The 27,913-nt window shown below is 50.0% G+C and overlaps 1 protein-coding gene across 1 annotated transcript; it reads left to right on the plus strand.

Moving 5' to 3' along the window:
- The first annotated feature begins 603 nt into the window (after positions 1-603).
- MATN1 (matrilin 1) lies at positions 604-27,692 on the plus strand. Its single transcript, XM_032710027.1, has 8 exons — positions 604-691; positions 5,091-5,437; positions 14,437-14,659; positions 18,104-18,229; positions 18,560-18,973; positions 22,147-22,299; positions 24,670-24,750; positions 26,501-27,692. Exons 1-8 carry the CDS (start codon positions 604-606, stop codon positions 26,548-26,550), a joined length of 1,482 nt encoding a protein of 493 aa, XP_032565918.1. The 3' UTR covers positions 26,551-27,692.
- The last annotated feature ends 221 nt before the right edge of the window (positions 27,693-27,913 follow it).

Raw genomic sequence — 27,913 nt, forward strand, 5'->3', positions numbered from 1 at the left:
CACTTTCTCCTGTGCCTGCCCAAGCCTTCCTCTCCTCTTCCTCTTCCTCTGCCCCTGAGCATTCCCCCTCAGACAAAGCCAAGGCAGCAAAGCCCCCCAGTCCCACGGGCTGGTTTCCAGCACACGTGGGGACTGAGAGGTGATTTGTGTGATGCTGATCCCACTCCCCCCCTTCCCTGGGCTTTGCCAGAGGAAGGACACCAGCCTGACACACCACAGCCCGTGGCACAGCCCAAGGTTTGTGGCCAGGAGCTGCTGATTGACAGGTCCAGCCCAGTTCCCCAGGGCTGGGCTCACTGGTCCCACTGTTACGGTCCCAGATTCCCCACATACCGTCCCGCTGCGGCTCTTTTATAGCTTCCCATCCCCTTCCAGCAGCAATGACGCCATTGTGGAGGGATGGGGGCAGGCAGGGCTAGACATCCCCCCCTCCCCATCTTGGGGCAGGGTTTTCTCCCTCGTCCCTCTCCCCTCGGAGCCCCCCCGGCGCTTCACACGTGTCAGGGGCTGGCTCGATGCCTCCCCGACGAAGGGCAGGTTAATACCTCTGGGCCAAGGCTCCTGCTCTCCACTCCCCATCCCGCCTCCAGCTCCTCCACAGCCATGGACAGGATTTTCTCTGCCTTGCTGCTCTCTTTACTGCTCCTCCTCCAGAGCTACACCGTGTGCGGGGCTCCTCTGCAGCCCAGAGGTGAGTGGGGAGCGCGTTGGGTCCTCAGCCTCTGCCACTCGTCCCAGCACTGGGAAGGAGGAGAAGGGAGAGGGAACACCCAACATCAGCCAGGGAAGCGAAGGAGCTTTCCCAGCTGCGCTCCCAAGGCAGCAGGAGCTGGAGCTGGGTTTGCTTCTGGCTGTTCCATGACTTCAGTCTGCACTGAGGGACAGCGAGGTGGCACCGGCTCACCCCGAGTCCCCAGGGCGGCAGCCACGGCACTCCTGGTCCCGGCTGGAGAAGGCCCAGGTGGGAGAAGGGCTGTCCTCTGCCTCCCAAAACTTCTCCTGTGCCTTCCAAAACTGCTCCTCTCCACGGCTCCACGAGGAGGGTCTGGCCAGGAGCTGGAGGAGGAGTTGGCCAGGTCCCCCCGCTCAGCCAGGGTCACCTCCCCGGGCAGCAAGGTCTGGCTGAGGTCGATGAGGTTGATGAGAGCAGGACTTTCCTATGTTTTCCTTCATCCTGAGCAAAATCCTGCTCTGTTTGACTTTCCAAGCGGGGTGTAGGGCAGCCAGGAGGGAGGGGAGCTGCCTGCTCTGGAGCTCACATGCTTTTAACTCCCAGTTGGTGTTAGAAAGTGCTGGACACCAAGGCAAGGGCTGCAGGGTCTGCTCCTGGGGAGCATCTTCCAGGGGCTCCAGGAAGCCTGGAGAACTCACTGCCAGACAGGCAGCCAAGGCCAAACTTACTTTTGGGTATTAAAAAATGTTGGAATGGTCTCGTGATGATGCAGAACACACATTTGTGGGCAGGCTGAGGGTTGTGACAGGGACTTCAGTGTTATCTGCTGCTCACGGAGGGAGATTTCTGCTACACTGACCCATTTCTCCTCAGCAATTTGGGAAGGGAGGGTTATCTTTGCTGTGCTACTGAAGTCAGGAAATTATACAGAGCAGGCATTCAGCTCAGCCCTTCTGCCACTTCTAAAATAAACTCCTTGTAGGTCTGGGTTACTCAGCAGCTTTCCTGCTCTTGGAATGAACATGGCAAAGATGCCAAAAAAGATATTTGCTGCTAAATCAGGGCATAAAGTTCAGCTATTCCTGCATAATTCCTAGTGTGGGTATTTTTTTTTTAAAAAAGGACATTTTATTTCTGGTTTAATTCAACTTTTAAATAAACTATGCTGAGTCAAGATGTCAATCAGAGTAAGTGTCCTGTCTGTCACCTCCTGGAAAGGATTAAGGCCTGTGAGCAGACAGGCTGAAATCCCAAAGCTCCCACCTGATATCCCTTCTTTTCCCTTCATTTCTCTGAAATATAATTTGCTCTCAAAAAAAAAGAAGTTGGAAATGTTATTTAGGACAAAATCACAGAGCTTTCATGCAAAAAGAAATAGATATATTTCAAAATTTCTATTGGATCCAACTATTCCTAAGGGAAAAAAAATAACTTTTCCTCCTTGGTTTGTCAGTAAATCCAGAGGTGATTCGTCAGCTACATGGGCAAAGGGGAATCTGGGCTTTATTTCTGCAGGGACTGATGGCAAAACTTTGAGCCTCTCTCTGTACCTTCATTTCTCACCTGTAAAATGGGCACAACCAAGTGAATTTTTCCTTCCTGTGCAACGAATTACAGTGGGAAAAACGAAAGTCATGCCTATGGGAAAAGGTTATATTGCATTTTAGAGGAAATTAGAGCATCTGACAAAGTGACCACTGCCTGCTTCCCTTCTTTAGCATCTTTAGCAAGACCTTTCTGGGAGCCAGAGGCAGATTCAGCATTAGTGTCTCTCAGGAAACAAACCTGATTATATTCTTTATGGATATATCACAGGGTATTTATTTTTATCTGCCCAAAAGACCGAAAGCTCCATTAGATTTCACGCTGAGGACTTGCTATAATATTTATGTCATCATTTGGAACAGATTTGTTGGCCCAAAAGCTCCCATTTAAAAATCTGTCCACAGAAATTTCCTTTCTGCTGTAACTTCTGTAGTCCCTGGCTGCAGAAATCAAATATTAACAGAGTGTTTGATGCCCTGATAGAGACAGGCTAAATGATGGCACAAAATTAAAAGAGCAGCATGCTGTAGATCTGGTGGGGAAAAAATGGGACAATTCATTTGGAAAACCATAAAAAAAAATATCAGCCCCTTTTTTATGTTTTGCCGCAGTTGAAAATGAAGATGGAAAATAGCAGGAAAATGGGAGCTTAAAGAAATAATAATAACAATCACTCAGCTCGTTGCACTGCTAATGCTTCCAGCTCCTTTCCACAGAGGGTGTTTGTGGGGTTGGAGAGATTAAGTGTCAGTTATGTGGGTTTACAGCTCTGTGTCGTGTTCTCCCACCCCAGCTCACAGGCACAAACCCGGGCTGTGTTACCAAACACAACCTGTCAAAGGCAACACATATTTGGAGTTAAGAACACGGCCAGATATCGTGTTTTCCTGCCAAGAGACTGATCCACCACCTCTGCCTTAAACCTGTTTCTACTGAACCAAAGTGCAGTTTGCAGCTCAAAATATTTGCCTCTATTTAGAATCATAGAATCATAAAATATCCCGAGCTGGAAAGGACCTACAGGGATCACCCAATCCAACCTGTGGCCCTGCACAGGGCACCCCAACAATCCCTGAAAGCATTGTCCAAACACTCCTCGAGCTTGTCCATGTCTAGCATGAAAATGGGAAATTAAAGAAATAATAATAATAGTCACCCAGCTTGTTGCACTGCTAATGCTTCCTGTTCATACCAGCTCCTTTCCACAGCCGATGTTTGGTTGGAGAGATTAACTGTCAGTTATGTGGGTTCACTCTCTGTGTCGTGTTCTCCCACCCCAGCTCACAGACACAAACCTGGGCTGTCCTACAGGAGTTTATTGGCAGTGCCATTAAGTGAAAAACAGGAGTTTTTCCTGTGGGGGTGGTCGGTTAATCCGGTGTTTGGATGCTCGGCTGAGCCTGAGCTGCTGAGTGTGGTGCCTGGTTCTGGTCCTGCCTGAGGGAGATCCCACCTCATTAATTAATTAATATCCGTGTGGGTGGTGGTGGCTGAAATTCCATAACCCCTTCCCAGCCTTTGTTTGGTGCATAAGTGCAGGCTCGGGTTTCACCTGGGATGGGGCAACCCTGGCTGTTCATAGAGACTGGGAATGAGGGGCTGGAAAGCAGGGCCGGGAAAGGGGTCCTGGTGGTGCCAGTTGTCCCTGAGTCAGCAGTGCCCTGGCAGCCAGGAGGGCCAACCCTGTCCTGGGGCATCAGAGAGGGGATTGTCCTGCTCTGCTCTGCCCTGGAGCGGCCTCACCTCAACATTGGGGCAGTTTGGGGGGACACAATGGAGGGAAGGGATTGAGCCATTGGAGAGTGTCCAAAGGAGGGCAGAGAGATGGGGAAGGGCCTGGATTTGAAGGTGTGGGAGGACACTGAGGGCACTTGGTGTGTTCAGCTGGAGCAGCGGACACTGAGGGGAGACCTCAGTGCAGTTCCAATTCCTGGGCAGGGGCAGAGGAGGGGCAGGGACTGAACTCTGCTCTGGGGGGACCAGGGACAGCAGCCAGGGAAGGGCTGGAGCTGTGTCAGGGCAGGCTCAGGTTGGATCTCAGGCAAAGGTTCTTCCCCCAGAGGCTGGTTGGGCACTGCCCAGGCTCCCCAGGGCAGTGGGCACAGCCCCAAGGCTGCCAGAGCTCCAGGAGGGTTTGGCTGCTCCTCTGGGGCACAGGGGGTGACTCTTGGGGCTGGGCCTGTGCAGGGCTGAGGGTTGGACTCCATGAGCCTTGGGAGTCCCTTCCAGCTCAGAAAATTCTGGGGTTCAGTTCACAGCTTTATCTCTCCCCTCTTTGCTGCCATAAGTGGATAAGGTTTCATTACTGGCATTAGTGACAGCCTGGGGTGACAAGAGGTAGAGACCAAGGCTGAACACACCAAGTGCCCTTAGTGTCCTCAGGCAGCTTCCCCTTAAGGTCCTTCACCCTCTTCATTGCCTTCCTTTGGACACTCTCCAATGGCTTCAGATCCTTCTTATATTGTGGTGCCCAAAACTGCCCCAATGTTGCAGATGAGGCCGCCCCAGGGCAGAGCAGAGCCAACAATCCCCTCCCTGATCCCCCAGGACAGGGTTGGCCCTCCTGGCTGCCAGGGCACTGCTGACTCAGGGACAACTGGTCACCCACCAGGACTTGCTTTCCTCAGAAAGGATAAAGAACATCTAGAATCATTAGGTTCAAGTGCTCTCTGAGACAGGCAGCATCTGTTTCTGGTCGTGCCTGATGGAGATCCCATCTAACCAATTAATACCCACATGGATCGTGGTGTCCCAAATGCCACAACCCCAGCGAGGACTGAAGCTTCCTGCTCCTCTCTGCTCAGCCACTGCTCCCCCAAGACCGCTTTTGTTCTATTTTTATTTTTCCTCCTCCCCTCCTTCCCCCTTCCAGGCACCCTGTGCAGGACCAAACCCACCGACCTGGTGTTCATCATCGACAGCTCCCGCAGCGTCCGCCCGCACGAGTTCGAGAAGATCAAAGTCTTCGTGTCGCGCGTGATCGAGGGGCTGGACGTGGGGCCCAACTCCACCAGGGTGGGGCTCATCAACTACGCCAGCGCCGTCAAGAACGAGTTCTCCCTCAAGACCTACCACACCAAGGCCGGGCTCCTGCAGGCCGTGAGGAGGATCGAGCCGCTCTCCACGGGCACCATGACGGGCCTGGCCATCCAGTTTGCCATCAGCAGGGCCTTCAGTGACTCAGAAGGGGGCAGGGTGAGGTCTCCCAATTTTAATAAGGTAAGTCAATTAAAAATTTCTTTTCCTTAAAGCGAATTAAAATATTTTTTTTTCCCGTGAGAAACCGGGTGGTTTCTTGGGAGCTTCCTTTTGAGGAGAGCGATGGAGCTGAGGTGGAAGAAATGAATGGAAGCTGGAAAAAAAAAAGATCAGACAGGTTTACAGGTCTGGTACTACCAGTGAGAAATCTGAAAGTGTATTTTTGGTGTATCTTCCCATGATGTAACACAAGCTCATCGGGGCTCTGGGAACTGTAGGAGCTCCAAGGAAAGATTCTGCACGTTGACAACGGACGAGCTGAGGGGTGTCCCGAGCCACAAGATTCTTGAAAACAAAGCTCAGCTTTGAGACTTAGAGAAAGAAAATTTAAAAAAAAAAAATAAAAATCCCAATGTGTCAATGCACAGAAACATTTCTGTTCTTGAGCACTGAGAGGCAAATTTACCTCTCACTGCTTCCAACATAACCTTGTAAAAAGATTATTTCTCATCTCATTCTATTGTTGTTCCAACGTCTAGAAGGACCAGAAGCTCCAAGCTTCTGGGAGGTGCAAACCTCTCAATTCTTCTTGAAAACAAAGCTCAACTTGGAGACTTAAGAGAAAGAAAAATAATTTAATAAATCCAAACTGAATTATTTGAATGCCAGACCACAGAAACATTTCTGTCCTTGAGCACTGAGAGGCAAAAGAGACATTTACCTCTCACTGCTTCCAACATAACCTTGTAAAAAGATTATTTCTCATCTCATTCCATTAATTGCTGTTCCAACATCCAGATGGGCCAGAAGCTCCAAGCAGGAGAGGGGTTCCAAGGTGCTTGTCCTCCTTCCAACAACGTCAGCAGTAGCTGCTCACTGTGTGACAGTAAATGAAGTAGGAATTAAGAAAGAGTTGGATGATGGTCCTGCCCTTGGAGAAGCTCAGCTCTTACCAGGAATATGATTATAGCTTTCATTTCCATGTCTCCTGTCACCAGACATCCACTCAAAGCTGTTGAGCACCTTTCTGGATGGATAAAGGCGTTGAGGGGTTCCAGTCAGGGCACAGTGCTTTCTTTCCAAAAGTGGACAGAAATTTCAGGCAGTTGCTAATTTGCCACTAATTAGGACCTGACAGCTCCAGGCAGCTCTTCCCCAGGTCCATCCCTTCCACCCTCATCCATGCAAAGGATTTAATAGTGGGAAAACACACTCGTGGACACCAAGGTGGCTTCTCTTCTCCACATTTGGCCTGGGAGCAGACGCCCAGCAAAGGGAGTTAAAACTGCTCCATGGATCTGTTCCAATGAGGAACTCATGGCTGGAAAAGAATTCCAGTGCTTCCCACGGCACCAGTGATCCCACACGGAGCACAACCCTGACACAGCTCCAGCAACACCCCCGAAGGCCCCAGGTCTCTGAGCTGGGAGTCATCTCCTCACCTCACAGCTGGGGGAAATCAAGGAATAGGAAACCTGGGGGAAATCAAGGAATAGGAAACCTGGGGCTCATCATTCCCCCTGGAATGGTGCCCGGGTCCCAAACGAAGGATCCTGAAGGAGGAGTTTGACTCCCAGTGCTGTTGCATGAAGGCAGATCCCATGGAATTTGCCAGTTTTCTTATTGTTTACCTCTCAAATGGAATAAATAATGGGATCCTTTTAGACCCACTTTCCTCCAGGACTGGTGTGCAACCCATTCATGCCCCTCAGAAATCCCACCCTATTTCTTTACTTCTGCTGTCTTTACCTAATTCCCCAATGTCTTTTAGGAGACTGTGACCATATTTAGGTCAGGCCTGGCACATGGGTCAGGCCTGGCCCACAGCCCTGATTTATACAATTATATAGATATTTATATCCATTATAACACTTCCAGAATTAACCTCTATTTTTATTCCTGACTCATGCTGACACCTCACACACAGCACTGCCCATCCCTGTGGATTGAAGAGACATTTTCACTGAGCTGTCCATGAAAATGCTGGATTTCCATCTCTAGGGAATCTCTTCCACACCATTAAACAACCCCTTTCTTTGGGCACTGTTTTCCTGCTCTTGTCTGCTCTGCATCTGTGCTGCCAGACAACCCAGCCAACACCCTCTTCCCATCCTTGCTCTTCCCTGTCATCCCAATGTTTGTGTGGGCAGCAGCAGCACAAAGAACTCTGAAGCTGCTTTATCTCCTTGAAATCTTCTTTCCTGGACACCTAAAAACACCCCAGAAAAACAGCAGCGGTCTTTTGAATGATTTCTCTTAGGCATTAAACTAAGGGGAAAAAAAGAAAATCACCACATTTCCCCCTCTTTCTTTCTACTTTGGAGCCGAGCAAAGGGAATCACGGAGAGGTTGGGGTTGGAAAGGATCTCTGGAGGTCACATTGCCCAAGTGGGGCCACCCAGAGCTGGTTGCTGAGACCACACCCTGATGGCTCTTGGATATTTCCAAGGTGGAAAACTCCACAACCATTTGCACTTCTCTGGTTATTTTTGGTGTTTTGGTTGTTTTTTTTTTCCATTATGCCTTAAAGTCCAGCAAGTTTTTGCCTTCTGTGACACAGGTGGTGACCCCACCACCTGCCCAGGAGGATGCAGAGATTTAGGGAAGCTTCCAGAAACCCCAGACACGGTCCTTGCTCCTTCCCACTGCAGAAATCCAGCAAGACCTTGTGAAAATCCTGATTTTCAGCCGCGTAGGACAATGGGCAAAACATCACCTATTGTGTTGTGCTTTGTGCAGCAAATGTCACCACCCCAGGGCAGGGAAAAGCACTATTTGTTTCTGTAGGAGCTCAGGGAAAAGTCTGTTCATACCTTTCTCAAAACCCACAGGGGGCCCAATTACTCGGCGCTTTTTTATTTTAGGCAGAACAACAAATAAATTGTCAAATTGCTGAGCAAATCAAGGGTTTATTTGAGTTTCTGCCCAATTCTCCTTTCAGCGCTGTTAGAACATCGTGTTGTAGAGAGGATAAGGAGGCATCAGCACCTCATTAGCTGCTGGATTGTCTCCACAAGCAGCCCCGAGGTGGGAATATCTGGGGATGCCCAGGAATCCTCTGGTGCCTCAGTTAATCAGGAATAAATTGTGTCATGAGAACACGGGGGATTTCTGCGTGACAGAACAAACACGAGAGGGATCCAGAAAGTCAGGAATTCACTGGCTGGTTAAAATGAGCACAAGATTTGACCTTGAAAAGCAAGATTTCTGAGCTTCCTTAGGGCAAAACTGCAGATCCTGCTCAGCTGAGCCAACAGAAAGGTTCAGCCTTTCTTAATTCCCCTCACATCACTTAGTCCAGCTCAGCAGAGCCTCTCCAGGATCCAGTGGCTGCTCCTTCCCAAACAAGGCACATACCAGGATTCAGCTTTTTAAATGAGGCAAGGTCATGACACAGAGAATTACAGAGATCTCGAGACTGCAAATAATTTGGAGGTAGGTTTAAAAATAATAATAAAAGAAAAAAAAAAGGACATTTTTTCACCTTGACTCAGGCTGGCAGGGTGAACGTGGGAAAAAATACGTAACACTTGGGGGGGGGGGGAATCAGGATTTCCTGATTATTTAGATAACCAAATATGATGTCAAAAATCATTTTATACCGGTTTTATTTCTTACACTCTTTCTGTATCACCTGGTCCTGGTTGTAGTCCCAAACAGGCTGGTTGGTCTTGGTGCTTGGTTCATTTTCTCCCCTGATTAATTCCTGATGCCAAATCCAGACTCTTTGCCCCCAGAAGTTTTGTTTTTCCCCAAGAGCAGGTCAGAAAGCAACGTGAATTTTGAGTAGATTTTTCACACAGCCACATCCCGAAGATCTTCCCCCCGCGATCCAGGCGCGGATGCTGCTCCCAGGCACCTCCCGGGCTGTCTCTGGGGCTCAGCTTTGGGTGCAGATTGCCACAAGGAGATGGAAAGGAGCTCATTAAACCTGGAAACCCACTTAATTTAGACAGAAAACAGCGGGGGGACACCCCCCACCTCCCTCCCGTGCCAAGCACTCGGGGCGGACGCGCCGCTCCTGACAGGAGCGTGTTCTCGGGGCGCTGTTCTCGCAGGAGAGACTCGCTGGTACATCTTGTTTGCTGACAGCTTGGGTTTGAAAAGCTCTAATTGGCAGCGCTGGAGGGTTTGCAGGAGGCAGAGGGCTGAGAGCTGAGCCGAGGGCTCTCTCTCCTGGCAGGAGGATCCACTGCATGGCTGGTTCTGCTTCCCGCTCCAGGGACAACCCCAGTCCTCCCTTACCACCTTCATTCCCCTCTACGACACACACTTGCATCTCCCTCTCCTTATTTCGGCCGCAATTAGAAGAGATAAACTCGATTTTATTTATTCCCCCTCCCGGGAAGCAGCCAGTTGTGGAATTGCTGCTGGGAGTTTTTAACCGTGCAGCCCTTCGGAAGTGCAGAGAAACAGCTGCACTTACAGGTTGGAAACCTCGACGTTTTTCATGGTTTGGTCATATTTTGGACAGAAGGAAAGCTCTGAGCGGGGCAGGGATTGCTTTGGCGCTGCGGGATTGCTCTGGGATAGGGGACAGTGGCTGGAGCTGTGCCAGGGCAGGCTCAGGTTGGATCTCAGGCAAAGGTTCTTCCCCCAGAGGCTGGTTGGGCACTGCCCAGGCTCCCCAGGGCAGTGGGCACAGCCCCAAGGCTGCCAGAGCTCCAGGAGGGTTTGGCTGCTCCTCTGGGGCACAGGGGGTGACTCTTGGGGTTAGATATTAGGATATCTAACTGTGCAGGGCTGAGGGTTGGACTCCATGATCCTTGGGGGTCCCTCCCAGCTCAGCATATTCTGGGATTCTGGGATCTGACAATCTGATGACCTTCCTCCAGCCCCAGTGGAACCCTGCAGAGGAGCTTCACAGCTCCCAGAAAAAATGGTTCAAATCCCAGGACACCACAGAGCCACTGGAGCAGGAGCTGTTCCTTCTCCATCCCATGGCAGTTCCTTCTCCACAACGCTCTCAGGGACAGGGGGGGATTTTTGGGGTGTCCTGGGCAGGGCCAGGAGTTGGACTGGATGATCCTTGGAGGTCCTCTCACCTCAGGATAATCGGCTGGAGGGTGGGCAGAGGGGAAGGAGCCTCTTCCCCTGCATTCCCTGCACCCCCTGGACGTGTGGGGCAGGGAATCACACTCCTGACCTTCCCCAAGGTGACTTTTTTCCCCCCTAACTGAGCAGCTGTGGGGTCTTTCTTCATCTTCAGAAAGATGGAGAGCACACATGGCATAGAGGAGGGCAGCAAATCCTGCCTCACTGACCAGCTGATGGCTCAGCCAAACTCCCTCTTGCTGCCAGACAGATCTTTTTCCCTGCCTTTTTGATGTTTCTTTGCTTTCTGTATTACTGAGGGTATTTGCTTGTGATGTGGAGGGTTTTTTTGCTTCACAGATCACCTGCTGCTGCCGATTTTGTTTCTCCATTCTGCATCACATCCCATCTGAAGTTGGCAGTGGGCTCACAATATACAACAGTTGTAAGGAGAAGTGGTAGGAGCAGATGAACTGGCAAAAAACAAGAATTAAGGTCTTGTGACAATGCCACTCTCAGAAGAAAAATAAAAAGGAAAAAAGGACAAAACAGGAGCAGGAATCTTGGAGGCTTTCCACTGGTTCAGGGCATCACCTAATCCAAGGTGAAATCCAGTTCCTGCTAAAACCAGCTGCCATTTAATACTGGTGTTAACAGGGGTAGGATTTACTGGGGATTTAGAGGACATCAGAAATCCTGGCAGGCAGGGAATCAGAAATCCTGGGAGAGGGAATCAGAAATCCTGGCAGGCACTGACACGCAGTGTGACCTGAGGCTCTTCCCCTCTCTCTGCTCCAGCTTCTCCATCTATTAAAATGTGGACAAGTCTTCATCTCATGATGTTTCCATGACACTTCCTGAGATTCCCTGAAGTCCCATGTTGAGTTAGAGCTGTCCTGAGTGTCAGCTGGGTGTTCATGAAGACAGAATTTGGCTTGAACATGAGTTTGTGTATGAAGAACATCACCTTTACCTTGGTTTCCTTAGGGGTGAGATGCACCCATTGTCCCTTAATTAAACTAGTTACATCCCTGGAAGAATCCCAGAATGTGCTGAGCTGGAAGGGACCCCCAAGGATCATCCAGTCCAACCCTCAGCCCTTCACAGGCCCAGCCCCAAGAGTCACCCCCTGTGCCCCAGAGGAGCAGCCAAACCCTCCTGCAGCTCTGGCAGCCTTGGGGCTGTGCCCACTGCCCTGGGGAGCCTGGGCAGTGCCCAACCAGCCTCTGGGGGAAGAACCTTTGCCTGAGATCCAACCTGAGCCTGCCCTGGCACAGCTCCAGCTGTTCCCTTGGGAAGCTTGGGGGGGGGGTGTTAAAATTCATGCCTGTTGTCTGCTCATGACCTTGCAGAACTTTCCCCAGGTTTCACTCTTACTTTATATATGTTTTTGAGTCACAAATAATTTCCAACTCTGACTAATTAACTAAAACCACTCTGCCTTTTTCATTTCTACTTCCTTTTACCTTAATATTTTAGCCTGGGATATCTAAAATTTCAGTCCAGGCAATAAAGGCTCTTGTGCCTGAGCTCAGAGCCTGCATGACCTGGTGGCTGAGGAGACAGAAACTTCCCAACCTGACCCTCCCCTGCCTCACCTTCAGGCCATTCCCTCCATTTAACCTTTTCAGCTCAGAGAGGAACAAACTCCACGTGGAAAAATGGCTTGTGTGGTGTCTGAAGAACGGGAAGAGGTGGCGGGATTTCCTTTCTCCTAAATTTTAGAAACGTGAGAGCTTTTTTTTTACTGCCCCAGCTTTTCCACAAGTGATGGTGTGCAACAATCCAGCCCTGGGAGCTGCAGGATCACGGGCTCAGCCAGGATTTTGACTTTAAAATATATAAATAGGGTTCTTTATACCTTGAGAACAAACCACAGACTTGATCCCAAGAGGTATTTTTATTAATTTAGGGGAGAAAATAAGGGAACTTGGCAAAAGGGCACCACACAAGCTGGACTAAAATGTTCCACCCCAATCCTGACCCAGCACAGACTAATCCAGAAGACTTAAGTCAAAATTCGATCCCTCCACAACACTTAAGTCAAAATCCAACCTCTCCAGCTCCCAAAGCCACCCAGAGCACCAAGAAAGGGGCAGAGAAAGAGAAGCAGAGGGAGCAAGAAGAGAGGAGGAGGCAGAGGGAGAGGAGGATTGTGAAGCTGCCACTGGAACCTCGTGGCAGAGCAGCTGCCCCACGGCCAGAGGGCAGGGATGGGGCAAACCTGGGCCTTTGGGTTCATCTGCTCTGGGCCCCATGGCCACCCCCCAGGGCCCACTGGCCACTCTGGGGGGCCAGGCCAGGGGGAGGGGCAGTGTCCTCACTGTCCCTGCCAGTCTGAACTGGGTCAGGGGCTGCAGGAGCTGGGGGATGTTATAGGGCAGTGTCCTCACTGTCTCCATATGAGCTGGGGGTGTTATAGGGCAGTGTCCTCACTGTCCCTGTGAGCTATGGGGTGTTATAGGGCAGTGTCCTCACTGTCCCTGTGGGCTGGGGGTGTTATAGGGCAGTGTCCTCACTGTCCCCATATGAGCTGGGGGTGTTATAGGGCAGTGTCCTCACTGTCTCCATATGAGCTGGGGTGTTATAGGGCAGTGTCCTCACTGTCCCCATATGAGCTGGGGGTGTTATAGGGCAGTGTCCTCACTGTCCCCATATGAGCTGGGGTGTTATAGGGCAGTGTCCTCACTGTCCCCATATGAGCTGGGGGTGTTATAGGGCAGTGTCCTCACTGTCCCTCCAGGAGCTGTGGGTGTTATAGGGCAGTGTCCTCATATGAGCTGGGGATGTTATAGGGCAGTGTCCTCACTGTCCTTGTGAGCTGGAGGGTGTTATAGGGCAGTGTCCTCACTGTCCCTGTGAGCTATGGGGTGTTATAGGGCAGTGTCCTCACTGTCCCTGTGAGCTGGGGGTGTTATAGGGCAGTGTCCTCATTGTCCCTGTGAGCTGGGGGTGTTATAGGGCAGTGTCCTCGCTGTCCCTCCAGGAGTTATGGGGTGTTATAGGGCAGTGTCCTCATATGAGCTGGGGATGTTATAGGTCAGTGTCCTCACTGTTCCTGTGAGCTGGGGGGGTGTTATAGGGCAGTGTCCTCACTGTCCCTGTGAGCTATGGGGTGTTATAGGGCAGTGTACTCACTGTCCCTGTGAGCTGTGGGTGTTATAGGGCAGTGTCCTCACTGTCCCCATATGAGCTGGGGGTGTTATAGGGCAGTGTCCTCACTGTCCCCATATGAGCTGGGAGTGTTATAGGGCAGTGTCCTCTCTGTCCCTCCAGGAGCTGAGAGTGTTAAAGGACAGTGTCCTCACTGTCCCCATATGAGCTGGGGGTGTTATAGGGCAGTGTCCTCACTGTCTCCATATGAGCTGGGGGTGTTATAGGGCAGTGTCCTCACTGTCCCTGTGAGGTGTGGGTGTTATAGGGCAGTGTCCTCACTGTCCTTGTGAGCTGGAGGGTGTTATAGGGCAGTGTCCTCACTGTCCCTGTGAGCTATGGGGTGTTATAGGGCAGTGTCCTCACTGTCCCTGTGAGCTATGGGGTGTTATAGGGCAGTGTCCTCACTGTCCCTGTGAGCTATGGGGTGTTATAGGGCAGTGTCCTCACTGTCCCTGTGAGCTATGGGGTGTTATAGGGCAGTGTCCTCACTGTCCCTGTGGGCTGGGGGTGTTATAGGGCAGTGTCCTCACTGTCCCCATATGAGCTGGGGTGTTATAGGGCAGTGTCCTCACTGTCCCTGTGAGCTGGGGGGTGTTATAGGGCAGTGTCCCCACTGTCCCTGCTGGGTGAGGGGCTCCAGGAGCTGGGGCTGTTATAGTTTTCCCGGGCTCTTTGTGCCTGGCAGCTGCGCCTGGCACGAGGGACCCAACCCTGCGCCACCTCTGTGAGGTTCCTCCCATCCCTTCCCCCTCCCCACACACTGCCCCCCAGGCTGGCTCTGCCCCCCCAGTCGCCGCCCTGGTGTCCCAGAGTGCCCTCTGTGTGTGCAGGTGGCCATCGTGGTGACGGACGGGCGGCCCCAGGACGGGGTGCAGGACGTGGCCGCCCGTGCCAGGGCCGCCGGCATCGAGATCTTCGCCATCGGGGTGGGCAGGGTGGACATGCCCACGCTGAGGCAGATCGCCAGCCAGCCCCTGGATGACCATGTGGACTATGTGGAGAGCTACAGTGTCATTGAGAAGCTGACCCAGAAGTTTCAGGAAGCTTTCTGTGGTAAGTCCTTGTCACCAAGCCCTGGGCTTCCCGGCCAGGAGCTGCACGGGGCTGTGCCGGCTTTTCATGGAGACATGGAATGGTTTGGGTTGGAGGGAACCTGGGAGACCATCTAGTTCCAACCCCTGCCATGGGCTGAGACACCTTCCACTAGCCCAGGTCTCACCTGTTGAGTCAGCCTGGCAAGCAGGGAGGTCGAGCTGTGCTTTAAATGACCTTTAAGGGTCATCTAGACCATTCCCTGCAGGGATACCTTCCACTAGCCCAGGTTGCTCCAACCTGGCCTTGGACACTTCCAGGGATCCAGGGGCAGCCACAGCTTCTCTGTGGGTTCCTTCCAACTCAGAATATTCTGGGATTCTGTGATAACTTGAAAAAGATTCCTTGGGTGGCAGTAGAGGTAACTCTGGCCCTGGGTGAGGAGGGAAGGGAATTGCCTCTGATCAGATCTTGGACTGAAGAGACAGAAGAATGGAAAAGGAGGAAAACAGAATAAAGAATAAGATGTTCAGAAATACATCAGGTGACCTGGACATTGCATTAAACCCATTCTGTGAGAACCAGATGAGCTCCAGGGGTATGGAACTAAAAGAAACAGCAACTCTACTGGCCAAAATTTGGGTTTTCCTTGAAACCCTGTGTCTCAAGACAACAATTTTGACATGGCTAAAATCTCATCTCATTTCTGAGGTGATAAATGAGGCTTCCAGCTATACCTTTGGCTTCACCCCCACCTCACCTGTTGAGTCAGCCTGGCAAGCAGGGAGGTTGAGCTGTGCTTTAAATGACCTTTAAGGGTCATCTGGACCATCCCCTGCCATGGGCAGGGACACCTTCCACTAACCCAGGTTGCTCCAACCTGGCCTTGGACATTTCCAGGGATCCAGGGGCAGCCACAGCTTCTCTGGGCAACCTGTGCCAGGGCCTCCCCACCCTCACAGGGAACAATTCCTTCCCAATATCCCATCTATCCCTGCCCTCTGGCAAGGGGAAGCCATTCCCTGTGTCCTGTCACTCCAGGCCCTTTTCCAAAGTCTCTCTCCAGTCTTTTCCCATGGAAGTTGTATGTGTGATCATCCCTCATCCACCTGCTTCCTTGTTCCCAGGACATGTGTCCTCAGGGTGAGAGACAGATGTCTTTTAAGTTGCCTTTCCAGAATCACGGATTTTGTTCAGAGAATTCCAGGTTTTACTTGAAGTCTCCAGACTTGGCTGGTACAGCAGAGGTCAAACATGGCCCAGGTGCTCCTTGAGGCACTGAAAAACAACCAGGAAAACATGATCTTTGCACATCTAAAATAATTATTTTGGTATTTTTAAGCCTTTCTGAGCAGTTCTGAGAATTTGATTTGAAATCCACCCCACCCCCCTCTCCAATGTTGTCTCCCAAATTCCCAGTTCAGGAGGGATAGTTTCACTGGGCTGCCTTTTCCTGTTGGTTTTGGAAGTTTCATAAAGCAGGAATCTCTCCTGGCTGGTGCAGGATGTAACTCCTTTCTTCACAGCACATCAAAAGAGCCTGAGTATCCTACAAACACACATTCCCTCCTCCGTGAGCAGCTGAATGGAGTGAAAATACTTTATTACTTTCAAATGTACCCCCAAGGCTGCAGGAATGGTCTATAAATATCCATTTTATGGCAATAAAGGAGACCTGGGGGGCTTCACACTCCCGTTCCCTGGAAGAAAAGACGTGTGGCAACACTTCTCCCAAGGTGTGATTCCACCCTGATGATTATGGCACAACATTCCAAACACATCCACAGGGCTGGGACCTGTCAAACTCCCCGAGACCAATTTCTCCAGGAGGTGTAAATTCTCGTGCTTCAGCTCTCAGGTTGGAAATAATGGAGGTGAGCAGCTTTTCTGTCAAGGAAAATTGCCTCCCGCGTAGAAAGGAGGACAATTTGGAATACAGAGTGAGCCATGGATTATAATCAGGTGATAATATAAAGTGAGGGGTGTTTTATCAGGTGTCACCACAGCAGAAGCACATGGAAGAGGGGAAGAAATATCTCAGACTAAAGGAGGGAGAGAGAAAAACTGGAGAAGGTGGAATCCAGGCCAGGAATATTTGTGGGAGTTTGTGTTGGCTGCCCTGGAATCAGGAGTCAGCCAGACATGGGGAGGCCTCACGACACGTGTTGAAGTTCTGACATTGGTCTCACTCAAAAAAAATAAAGAAGAATACTTTCTGTGCCTTGCTTTCCAAATTCCCAATGTGGGGATGACAAAGCTCCTCCCATGGTAAAAGCCCTCAGAGGTGCCTCCAAGGGAAGCACTGCAGGAACATCGGAGCACTGATGGACAGTCAGGTTGGCTGCTGGACCCTGGAGCAGCTGCCCCAAACCCACCCCTGGAGAGGAACCCGAACACCACCCAGCTCAGTTTGAGAGCAGGGAGAAGTCCAAGCTGCTTTCCATGTGCTCAAACTCATGAGGAAAAGGGATCCATCCAGTGGCAAGATCTCTGCAGGCTTCGGAGAACTCAGCCTGAGAGCTCAGGGTCACAGAGCTCTGTGGGCAGGAATATTCCCAAGGACATGGGCTTCCTATAGGCTGGAAAGATCTACCAGACATAGGAAGGCTAAAAAAAGTACAAAGTATGTGCAGAGCAGAACAAAAATTACTTGAAATAACAAACAGAAGCCCCTCGACTCTGAAAGACTCTGTGTCACCTCCCGTCAGTCGGATGGAACTCAGGGCTTGGAATTCTGCACAGATTTCCCTGGTATTTGGAAATGAATTTGCTTCAGCCAGATTTACTTTGGAGCGTGTTTTCCATCCCTGCTGGAGCAGGGACAGTGTTGTCACTCACCCAGTGCTGCAATCCAGCCCCTCAGGAGTCACATCCAGGTGAAGCTCAGCAGGAACGTTTGTGGAGAGTGGATCTGAGAGCTGCACGTGTGAGGGGGGCTCTGGAGGGAATTCTGAGCATGAATCCCATCCAGGAAAGACAACTGCACGTGGGGCTGAACTCGGTGATCATATTTGTGGCGCAGAGCTGGAAAAAATTGGGATTGGCCAGCCCAGATGGTGGGCTGGAAAGCAAATCTCACCCAGGAGCTTTGGAGGGGGAAGTGTGCTGGGATGGAAGAAGTGTGCTGGGATGTGCTCAACACACAGAGGGGTTTTACCCTCAGAGTGGAGACTATTCCTAGTCCTGGCTGTGCCTTGGAGTCAGGAGACTTGTCAAAATGTCTCCTTGCCTCCTGTAGCTGCTCTGTCCAAGAGCAAGGACCTGGGATGTTTGTCTTGTGGCAGAGTGGATTTGGTTCTGGGACAAATCCTGTGCTGTGGATGGGCTCGGGCAGGGCTGAGTGGAGAAGGCTTGGCCTGGGCTCTGATTCAGGACAAATATCCCGTGCTGTGCATGGGCTGAGCTGGGTCTGGGTGGGAAAGTCTTGGCCTGGGCTCTGATTTGAATCCCCACTTTTTCTTTCAGTGGTGTCTGACCTGTGTGCCACTGGAGACCACGACTGTGAGCAGATCTGTGTGAGCACCCCAGGAGCCTACAAATGTGCCTGCAAGGAGGGCTTCACCCTCAACAACGATGGCAAGACCTGCAGTGGTGGGTGATGGTTTCCACCTGCACTGAGCAGAGCTGGGAGCTCAGTGGGATGGGGGGATAGGACTGAGCCAGAGCAGCTTCTGTTCAGAGAAGGCACAAAAGGAAACCATGCACTTACATCAGACTATAAAAGGAAACTGTGCACTTGTATACTTTTATAATATATAATTTTAAAATAATTTCGAAAACATTGCTGTGAACTGTTGCTGAGTTTTGATTATTAAACCCATTTCCTTAGCCATTAAATGGCACTAAAATTAAATTTTCCTACGTAATTAATTGGGGACTTTTTTGTCTGTTTTCTTTTGCCCTCTCCTCACATTTCCTCAGCTTGCAGTGGTGGGCTGGGATCTGCTCTGGATCTCGTTTTCCTGATCGATGGCTCCAAGAGTGTGAGGCCTGAGAACTTTGAGCTGGTGAAGAAGTTCATCAACCAGATCGTGGACTCGCTGGAGGTGTCGGACAAACAGGCCCAAGTGGGGCTGGTTCAGTACTCCAGCTCTGTCAGGCAGGAGTTTCCTCTGGGGCAGTTCAAGAACAAGAAGGACATCAAAGCAGCAGTGAAGAAAATGTCCTACATGGAGAAGGGGACCATGACAGGCCAGGCTCTGAAGTACCTCGTGGACAGCTCCTTTGCCAGCATCAATGGGGCCAGGCCCGGCGTGCCCAAGGTGGGCATTGTCTTCACTGATGGCAGGTCCCAGGATTACATCACAGATGCTGCCAAAAAAGCCAAAGACTCAGGTAGGCCTCCTCAATTCTTGGTGGCTTGTTTCTCCCTCGGACCAGGTGCTGCCTCGTGTATCAACCCAGGATTCTTTCCCTGGAGATGCCTCTTCCTTAGGGCACAAACAGGTTCCTGCAGGTGTGTGGAGACATTTCCTGCCTGTGCTTGGATGCTCATAGAGAACTTGGAGCCACCCTGGCTGGGGTTCACGTGCATCTTGGTTTGCCAGTAGCAGGTTTTAGTCCTCTCTGGCTCTTTGGTTTCAGTCTGCTGGAGGTGTTTCTGCTGGGCAGGGTGGAGTTTCCCACACTTGAGATGGGATGGGATGCACACCAGTCATGCTAAACACAAATCTCAAGGAAACTGAGGATGCCCCACCCCTGGAAGTGTCCAAGGCCAGGTTGGAGCAGCCTGGACTAGTGAAGGTGTCCCTGCCTATGGCAGGGGGTGGAATGAGATGCACTTTAAAGTCCTTTCCAGCCCAAACCATCCTGTGATTCTGTGACTTGTCTGGGGTTGGCAATGAAATCCAGCTCTCAGTGGCACACGTGGTGAGGCAAAGATGACCATCAGAGAGCCCCTTGGAAAATAACAGGAGCTGTAGGACCAGGTGTGGCTTGGCTGTCTCAGCCTTGAGGCCTGAAAAAGGAAAATAAAACAATAACGAAAGCAGAAATACAGATTAAGAATAACTATGGACTCCCTGGCACGCTCATAAGAAACTTTCTTCAGCTTCTCTTGTTTAGTAAAAAAGCCCAGTGGCCACATATTGATACATTAATTTGCCTAAACCCCGTAAAATATTAATATCTGGAGATGTGCCCCTTTGCTGACCTGCTGAGCAGGTTCCAGTCTCTGCCATCCCTGTGTTAAATGGGCACAGCCTTTGTGAACTCACTCATGAATTGCTAAATCCTCTCCTTCCTTTTAACTTCGGGCTCCGCCACTAGATGGGACTAAGGGCCAGCACATCATCTCCAGGGTCAGGGACGAGCTCTGGAAAGCCAGTGTTTACAGAGCAACTTGACATGTTGTGAGGATGTTCAGCTCTTATAAACCAGAAGGTCTTTATAAACTGCATTTACAGAATTTATTCCCCTGTGGTGATAAAATTTTATGCCTTGTTTCTTCCTCCCCTTTTGACCCTGCAAGGAAATCTCCAGTCTCTGTCCACGAGTTATTTCTGTGGGATGAATAACAAGGAATTGATAACGAGACTCCAGACTTGTTCTTTGAGTTTAACTTGGAAAAAACAAACAAATATTTTATTCATCCAGAGCTGGAAAGACAAGGCAAAAAGGGGAGGAGGGGAAAGGGTTACCAAGAAAAGCTCGAGGAGCGTCTGGAAATTGCTCTCAGGGATTGTTGGGGTGTCTGTGCAGTGCCAGGAGTTGGACTGGATGATCCTTGTGGGTCCTTCAAGCTCAAGGTATTCTGTAATTCCATGAGTCTAAGCAGAGACTAATATTTTGGACCTGGGGTTAATTGGTATCATCATCCAAAATAGGCAAGCTGGGCTTTGGTTCAGCAGAAACAAGTTTAAGGCAGAAAAGCACAAGAGCTGGACATGGTCTGAACTGCCAGGGCGTGCTGCTTCTGACAGACTGATTGCAATTTTAGGAGGAGAGACAGCCCTAGCACAGAGGACTTTGTCCCTCGTGGGCTGGTCAATAGTGGCTGCAGCTTGTTTTGGAAACTTCCAGTCTCCTTTTGCTGTGTTATCTCTTCCTGATCACTTGGATGCATGACCCTGTCGGGGTGTTACAACCATCTGCCCTTTCTTTTATCTCCAAAACCTTGTTCTTGTGGTCACAGTGGCCACCACGTCCTCCCCATCCCCACAGCAGCCCCTCACAGTGACCACATCCTGCACCAACAAGGAACTGCAGCCCCTTCTCCCCACCCACCCTCCCCTTGCCCCACCACCACAGCTCATCTCCTGGGCACCACATCCTCCTCCATGCCCAGGCTCAAGCCCCTGGGGATGTTGAAAACTGATTTCCAGAGCTTTGGGAAACCCATGAAGTTGGTCTGAGCTGGGATCAGGTGCCATCTGGTAAATTCTAGGCAGACTTTGCCTGCAAACATCCTTTTGAACCCTGGCTGAGCTGGCTGGAAGGAGCTGGAGTAGTAGAGGCAAAGGGGTTAATTTGCCAGTTAACATCTGGAAAGTGTGGGACTGGGGGTGCAGAGGGGGGGTGAGGATGTCCAGCCTGGCAGGGGGGTGGTCCCATCCCAGCTCCATGTCCCACTGACAGGTTCCTGTTGCTCCCAGGCTCCCCATCACCCCAGCAGCACCTTACAGGGACCACATCCTGCACCAACAAGGAACTGCAGCCCCTCCTCCCCACTCCCCCTGCCCTTACCCCACCACCACAGCTCATCCTCTGGGCACCACATCCTCCTCCATGCCCAGGCTCAAGGTGATGAAGATCTTGACAACTGATTTCCAGAGCTTTGGGAAACCCATAAAGTTGGTCTGAGCTGGGATCAGGTGTAGTGAGTGAATAAATACACGATCCCAGCCTTGGAATCAGAAACTGGAATACTTTATTGGACTTACAACTTGATATTTAAGGGGTTTAGGGTCTACATATTCAACAGGGGGTTTGCATATTCATTTTATTACAACTGGGGGTTTCACAGTGATGAGGTAATAGGGAAAAACCCAGGATAACAGATCTTGGGGTCTTACATCACAGGAAAACCCCACTTTATCTCGGGGGCTTTCCATGGGGAAAAAGGTATTGGGTTTACAGAATGAATGGACTGAGGGAACACAAAGGGAGAGATAAAACACAAAAGGTCTTCTGCACAGGTTTGATGAGATCAGGGCTTGGGCAGGACATTCCAAACCCATGACATCAATGGATCCTTATCTGGACTCTGGATGAAGGTTTTTTCCCCAGCCTCTGTCAGCCTAAAGCTTTTGTTTAAACTTAGCAGTTTTCTTTTTCTCATATCCAAAATTTGGAATCCAACAATCAGGTGAGCAAGCCAGGCTCAGTCTGATAAATCCGAGTAAGACTTTGCCTGTTTTTGACATGCTTTTGAACCCTGGCTGGAAGGAGCTGGAATAGTAAAAGTGAAGGGGTTCATTTGCCAGTTGACAGCTCGGATGTGTGGAACTGGGGGCACAGGAGAGGTGGTCCCATCCCAGCTCCCACTGACGGGATCCCGTTGCTCCCAGGCTTCCGGATGTTCGCCGTGGGAGTCGGCAACGCCGTGGAGGATGAGCTGAGGGAAATCGCTTCCGAGCCCGTGGCTGAGCACTATTTCTACACTGCTGACTTCAGAACCATCAGCAAGATCGGGAAGAAGCTCCAGATGAAGATCTGTGTGGGTGAGAGTCGGGGCATTGGGGAGTGGTGGTGGGGGTTTAATCACAGCATTGGAAGGCTGGGAGCAGAAGGACAAAAACTCCCACCCAGGTGGGTGTTACAAAAAGCTCTCTGTTCTCAGGGCGTTGAGTTGGCAGGTGGAAGGATCAGGGGACATCAGTTTTGGGTGGTTACCTACACCTCAGCAATCTCCCCCTCTCCCAAACTCCCCCTCCTTCCCTTTTCCTCCACCTTTCTCCCCTTCTCTGCCTTTCTCCTCAGAAATTACGAATTCAGGCTGGGCCAGCTCCTGAGAGCAGCCAAAGGTGGCAGAAGAGATCTCTTAAAAGAGAAGCCAAGGCTTGATTTATTTGGTTTAATATGTAGATCATCACCAAACTGAGGCTTTCTAACCACTGGCTGCTCCTCCAGGCAGACAGGCACCACGGGGGTGACACATTCCAAGTGGAGATAAGCTCCTGGTACCTTCAAAAGGACTCGTAGGTGCCTAAATTTGGCCAACATCAATGCCAAGCTGCTCATGTTTGGGCAGCCCAGTGCTGGCAAAGGCTGACAGAGGACTGAGAGGGAGACAGCCGTGACCAAATTTAAAGAAAAGTTGACCTGTAAATAACCTAAGTCTAGAAATGATTAAAAAAAAGAACTAACACAGCTATTTTAGGTGTTGTTTGGGTTTTTTTTTAAGGAATCACATGCCTCCTATGAAATATTGGCCCTTTGTGATGCAGCTGGTGGCTTGAGGCAGATGATGGTGAACCCCAAACACCCAGGCTTGGTTTTAGACACTGAAAACCTTGCAGATGTCAGAGAGCTGCCCTGCCAAGCTCACCAGGAACTCTCCTGTCCAGCCCAGGTGCTCGGGCTCCTTTATCCCACCAGGGAAATGTTTCCTTCCAGTCCCCAGCGAGACAAACTGCCCAGAGCTCTGCAGGGGCTTGGTAGATCCCAAAAGAGCTCTTCCAAGCTCAGCTCTGCTTCCCAAGAGTGTCCAGACCTGCTCTTCCTTGCTCCCTGATCCCCACAGCTCTCATGGTGCCGGGAGATGCTCCACAGCAGCAGCTGGATAAAATAATGCACTTTGCCAAATTTATTCCCCTTTTCTTGCCATTTCTAACACAGTTATTTGTGCCAAACCCGCAGAACTCTGAGTTGCAGTAGGTGACTCGTCTGTTTTTCTCTCTGGATGTAAATTAGAGAGAAAAATCACTCAGGAAATTAAGGGCTTTGCCTCAGGAAAATCAGGTTTGGATCCTTGCGCCCTTATAGGTCATTATGGGCAAGTGCCTTGTCCTCCAGATTCCTAAAAATGCGATTTTCCTTTCCTCCTGGGGACGTCTGAGAGGCCCCAGTGGAAAATCACACTGCTTATGATTAATTAAAACATTTAATTAGAGAAGTTATTTGAAGGATAGATCACTTCCAGCACGCTCCAGGGCCCTTCAGAGAATCAGGTTTGCAAGACAGAGACTTCCTTTGCCACGGCTCCTCTAAAAAGTAGGAGTCAATCCAAGAACATTTTGGCTTTGGCATTTAAAAAAAAAAAAAAAGCAAATTTCAGAAAAACTATTTGTTTGCAAAAAAAAAAATAAAAAAAAATCAATTTGGGTAAATATATTAATATTTGAGTGTTAAAAAAAGAAAAAAGAAAGGAAAGGAAATATGGACATTTGTTTGATTTCCAGTGCCAGCTTGTATTTATCAACAGATGGCCAGAAATCTTCTGGTAATATCCACTCAGGACTTGAGGGTTTGTGTAAATGATGTCCTTTCCTTTAAAAAGTCTTACTCTTGTTTACTCTTTCCATTTCCTTTCTTTTCCCAACCAGTTTTTGCTCCTTTTTTTACCCTTTTTTTAGTCCCATCCCAGTTAATTTTTCTTGAAGAACAGATGGAAATTACTGACAAATAATTTCAGGTTAACAAACTGATTAATGCCCGTTGCTCCATCCACTCAAGGACTGGAAAACTGAAGCAAAGCTCAACCAGGTCTTGACTCAGATGGTAACCAGGGCCTCCAGGTTTTATTGGATGTTATTTGGGAGATTGTTTGGAGTACCATGTTTGCTCCCATTCAAATTTTTGGGGCAAACTTTTAGCAGCAGCAGAAGAGCTCAGTGGGTTTTTAGGAAAGTGGAAATCTGGGAGAGATTTTCCTGCTCAGAGCCCTGGCCTGTATGACAAGAAAACTTGACATTCTCTGGTCATCTGAGAGCCAGAAGTGATCAGTCAGATAATTAGAAGGGATGATAATTTGATTTCCTTCCTGTTTCTGACAAAGGAACTAAGAATTGCTTTATTTCACTGATCTCAGTGATTCTGATTAAATCTTTTTTTTTTTTTTTTTGGTGCCACCTGACTCATCTTCTCCACAGAGGAAGATCCCTGTGAATGTAAATCCATCGTGAAATTCCAGACCAAAGTTGAAGATCTCATCAATTCATTGCAGCAGAAATATATCCTTTGGGAGCTGGGTTTGTCCAGCCCTTGCTGGCTTGGGTTGTGTTTCCTGCTGGGACCAGCAGGGAAATTCTACTCCTGGGGGAAGGAGGTTGGGAAGGAAGCTGGAAACGAGACTTTTGGGTTGTTGGATGTGGGATTTTATGCTCTGGTCTGGTTGACAAGGTGGGGATTGGTCAAAGGTTGGACTTGATGACCTTGAAGAGCTTTTCCAACCTTAATGGTTCTCTGATTCTGTGAAGGTTGGGTCATTTGTGAGGCTGCAAACTGCAGGGCTTGTCCACTTGGCTGGGTAATCTGGATAATTCAGATGGATACATCCAACAGTCAGATCTAAACCGGGCTAAAACTCAGTTCTAGGAGATAAATTCTCACATAGCTGCTCGGTGCAAACATCTCCAGCCAGGTGACTTTGATCCCATCTCAACCAAGTCGTTGGGAAATGCCTTTTTCCACGCTGGGTGATCATGAATAAGGTGGAAAGAGAAACAAGAAAACAAACCAAAAAAAAGTTGTGAGAAAGCTTCAAACTTCTCCTGGAGGGAGGAATTTGTAAAGCCTCACAGGGGGCTGGGGAGGTTTTTCACCGCTGAGAATAAGGAGAGGGTGTGATTTTAACAGCGATGTTCTGATTTATTCACACATTTCCTGCTTTGCTGTGTCACTCCCTGCTTTAGTTTCTACTCTTTAAGTCAAACCGAGTGAAATCCGTGACTTGTGTTCTGCAAAAGGTCACAGGAAATCAGCACTTCTCACCCAGGGTGTCGCTGCTCCCCAGCCCATGGTGAGAAGCAATTAGTGAAACGAGCAGAAAATTGCTACGACACCCTTTGTAGCTCCGAGAAAAGCACTTGGCTCCTCTCTCCAGGCTGCTCAGGAACTCCCTGTCAGCCACTCCAAACACCTCCAGTGGTTCTCACAGGTTTTACTCTTCCCTACAAAGGTGTGACAGGGGTGTGTGCACAGAGGTTTCCTACCTTCAGCAGAAGGTCAGCAGCTTGAAGAGCTGTGGAAATGCCAGAGTGGATGAGACATTCCCTGTGCTCTCAGCAAGGCAGCACCATCCCACTCCTTGTCGGTCAGGGAGGACTGGAGAAAGGAATCGTGGAATCATGGAGTGGTTTGGGTTGGAAGGGACCTTAAAAATCACCCAGTGCCACCCCCCTGCCCTGGGCAGGGACACCTTCCACCAGCCCAGGTTGCTCCAAGCCCTGTCCAAGCTGGCCTTGGGCACCTTTCAGCCCAATGCTAAGATCTAAACAGGTTATGAAGTGTAGGAACCTGGAGGTGAGTTGAGGTCAGACTCTCCCAAAGTGCTCTGTAGGAAAGAACAACAAACCCCAGTGTTTGGAAGGTGCAGCAAGAGGGAGATTCTGTCACACACTGGCAGTGGGAATGATGAGCCACTAAAACAAACAGTGGAAGATCATGGAATCACAGAATCCTGGAATGGTTTGGGTTGGAAGGGACCTTAAAGCTCATCCAGTTCCACCCCCTGCCATGGGCAGGGACACCTTCCACCAGCCCAGGTTGCTCCAACCTGGCCTTGGACACTTCCAGGGATCCAGGGGCAGCCACAGCTTCTCTGGGCAACCTGCGCCAGGGCCTCCCCACCCTCCCAGGGAGGAATTTCTTCCTAATATCTGATCTAAATCTGTCTTCATTTGGTTTAAAACTCAGTCTGTCCACGTCAAAAGTCACTCTCCCAACGTGCACTGTCATTTTTCCTCCTTAACTCCTGCCCACTGGAAGCTCTGGCAAAAAGGATCGAGGCCCTGGAGAACAAGATCATCTAAAGTCCCAGCACAGGATTTTTTACCTCCTTCCTAGAACTCCTCCACTTGTCAGGGAGGGCAGCTCAGCCACAGAGCTCTGGCCAGCTTGTATTTGAGTTCTAGAATACCTGCATTTGTTTAAAAGGGAAGAAATATAACAGTAGAGCATTGTATAATGGGCAGAGCACTGTGTGTTGCATCATATAGAGTGCATATATTAAAAGGAAAAAAAAACCTGCAAAGATTTGTTTTTGATTTAAAGCTTAATATATATATGTGTGTGTTAATAAGTCCTGGATGATGAGCTCTGTGAATCCTCGCTGTATTCTTCTGCAGCTTCTGTTTCTGTGCATGAGATAATTTAATTTAAAAGTCAAAGTGACTTCAAATCACCTCAGCTGCTGAGTGGAAAATGCCAAAGCTGATCACCTTGTTGTTGGGAACATGATGAGTCTGGCAGTAAGAGAAGTACAGCAGTGAGCCCTGAGCGTGAGCTGCAGGTGGGATGGGATAGGCTGGGTTTACCCAGGGCTGTTGTACAGGGTAGAAAGAGCAAAGCTCAGCTTTCCCAGCCAGTGGATGGTCTCTCAGTGGCCCAGGGATGGAGTGAGTCCTGACAATGTGCAATGATCTGGTGGCCTTGGCTCTGTGTGACACCATCTCCGGTGTGCTCGGTGTGAAGACAGCCCAGATGTCTCTCCACATCCTCACCTGGAGCTTCAAAGCATCACCAGCACCTGAAACACAGGGAACTGCTGCTGGAGCTGCCCATGGAAGAGGTGACTCCGTTGCTGTGTCATCCAGAGCCTCACCGGCTCCTCCTCCGCCCACGGAGTCACAGAAGCCCAGGATGGGTCAGCTTGGAAGGGTCCCCAGTGGCCCATCTGGTCCCACATCCCTTCCTCAAGCAGGGCCATCCCAGAGGACAGGGGACAGATGGTTCCCACACCTCTAAGCACCTTCAAAGCCACCAAGTTCATCTCCAGACCTTTCAGCCCCTCCTCCTGTCCCTGGATTCCCAGCACTGGCCAAGACAAAGCAGCAACGTGGACTGGGAGCACCTCAGACCTGCCTGTCTCCTGCAGCTGTAGCCTGGAATTCAGTCCTGGGAGGAATGGGGGCCCTGGAGCCCCATGGAATGGTCACACCCTCTGGATGTGAGCACAAGGAGCTGGGTTTGGGGGGTGGGGTGGGGGGGGTGTTGTGGTTTTATTTTTTGTATCAAAATATTTATACTTGAGACTATGTGAAAAGCTTTTCAGAACGACTTGGCCTGTTCAGAGATAGTGTTTTGGGGGACTATTAAAAGTTTGCTGTGAATTTTAAAAGTGAATTTCTTCTTTTTTTTCGTGGGGTTGTTGAGGTGGTTGCCTGACAACAGCAG

This window comes from Chiroxiphia lanceolata, chromosome 24, assembly GCF_009829145.1.
Source record: "Chiroxiphia lanceolata isolate bChiLan1 chromosome 24, bChiLan1.pri, whole genome shotgun sequence".
Classification (NCBI taxonomy): domain Eukaryota; kingdom Metazoa; phylum Chordata; class Aves; order Passeriformes; family Pipridae; genus Chiroxiphia; species Chiroxiphia lanceolata.

Bases quoted from the DNA above. Each gene is read 5' to 3' on its own strand.
- MATN1 (XM_032710027.1), top strand. From the start codon at position 604: ATGGACAGGATTTTCTCTGCCTTGCTGCTCTCTTTACTGCTCCTCCTC. The intron at 5,438-14,436 runs GTAAGTCAATTA...CTGTGTGTGCAG, and splicing joins GGTCTCCCAATTTTAATAAG to GTGGCCATCGTGGTGACGGA. The intron at 14,660-18,103 runs GTAAGTCCTTGT...TTTTTCTTTCAG, and splicing joins GTTTCAGGAAGCTTTCTGTG to TGGTGTCTGACCTGTGTGCC.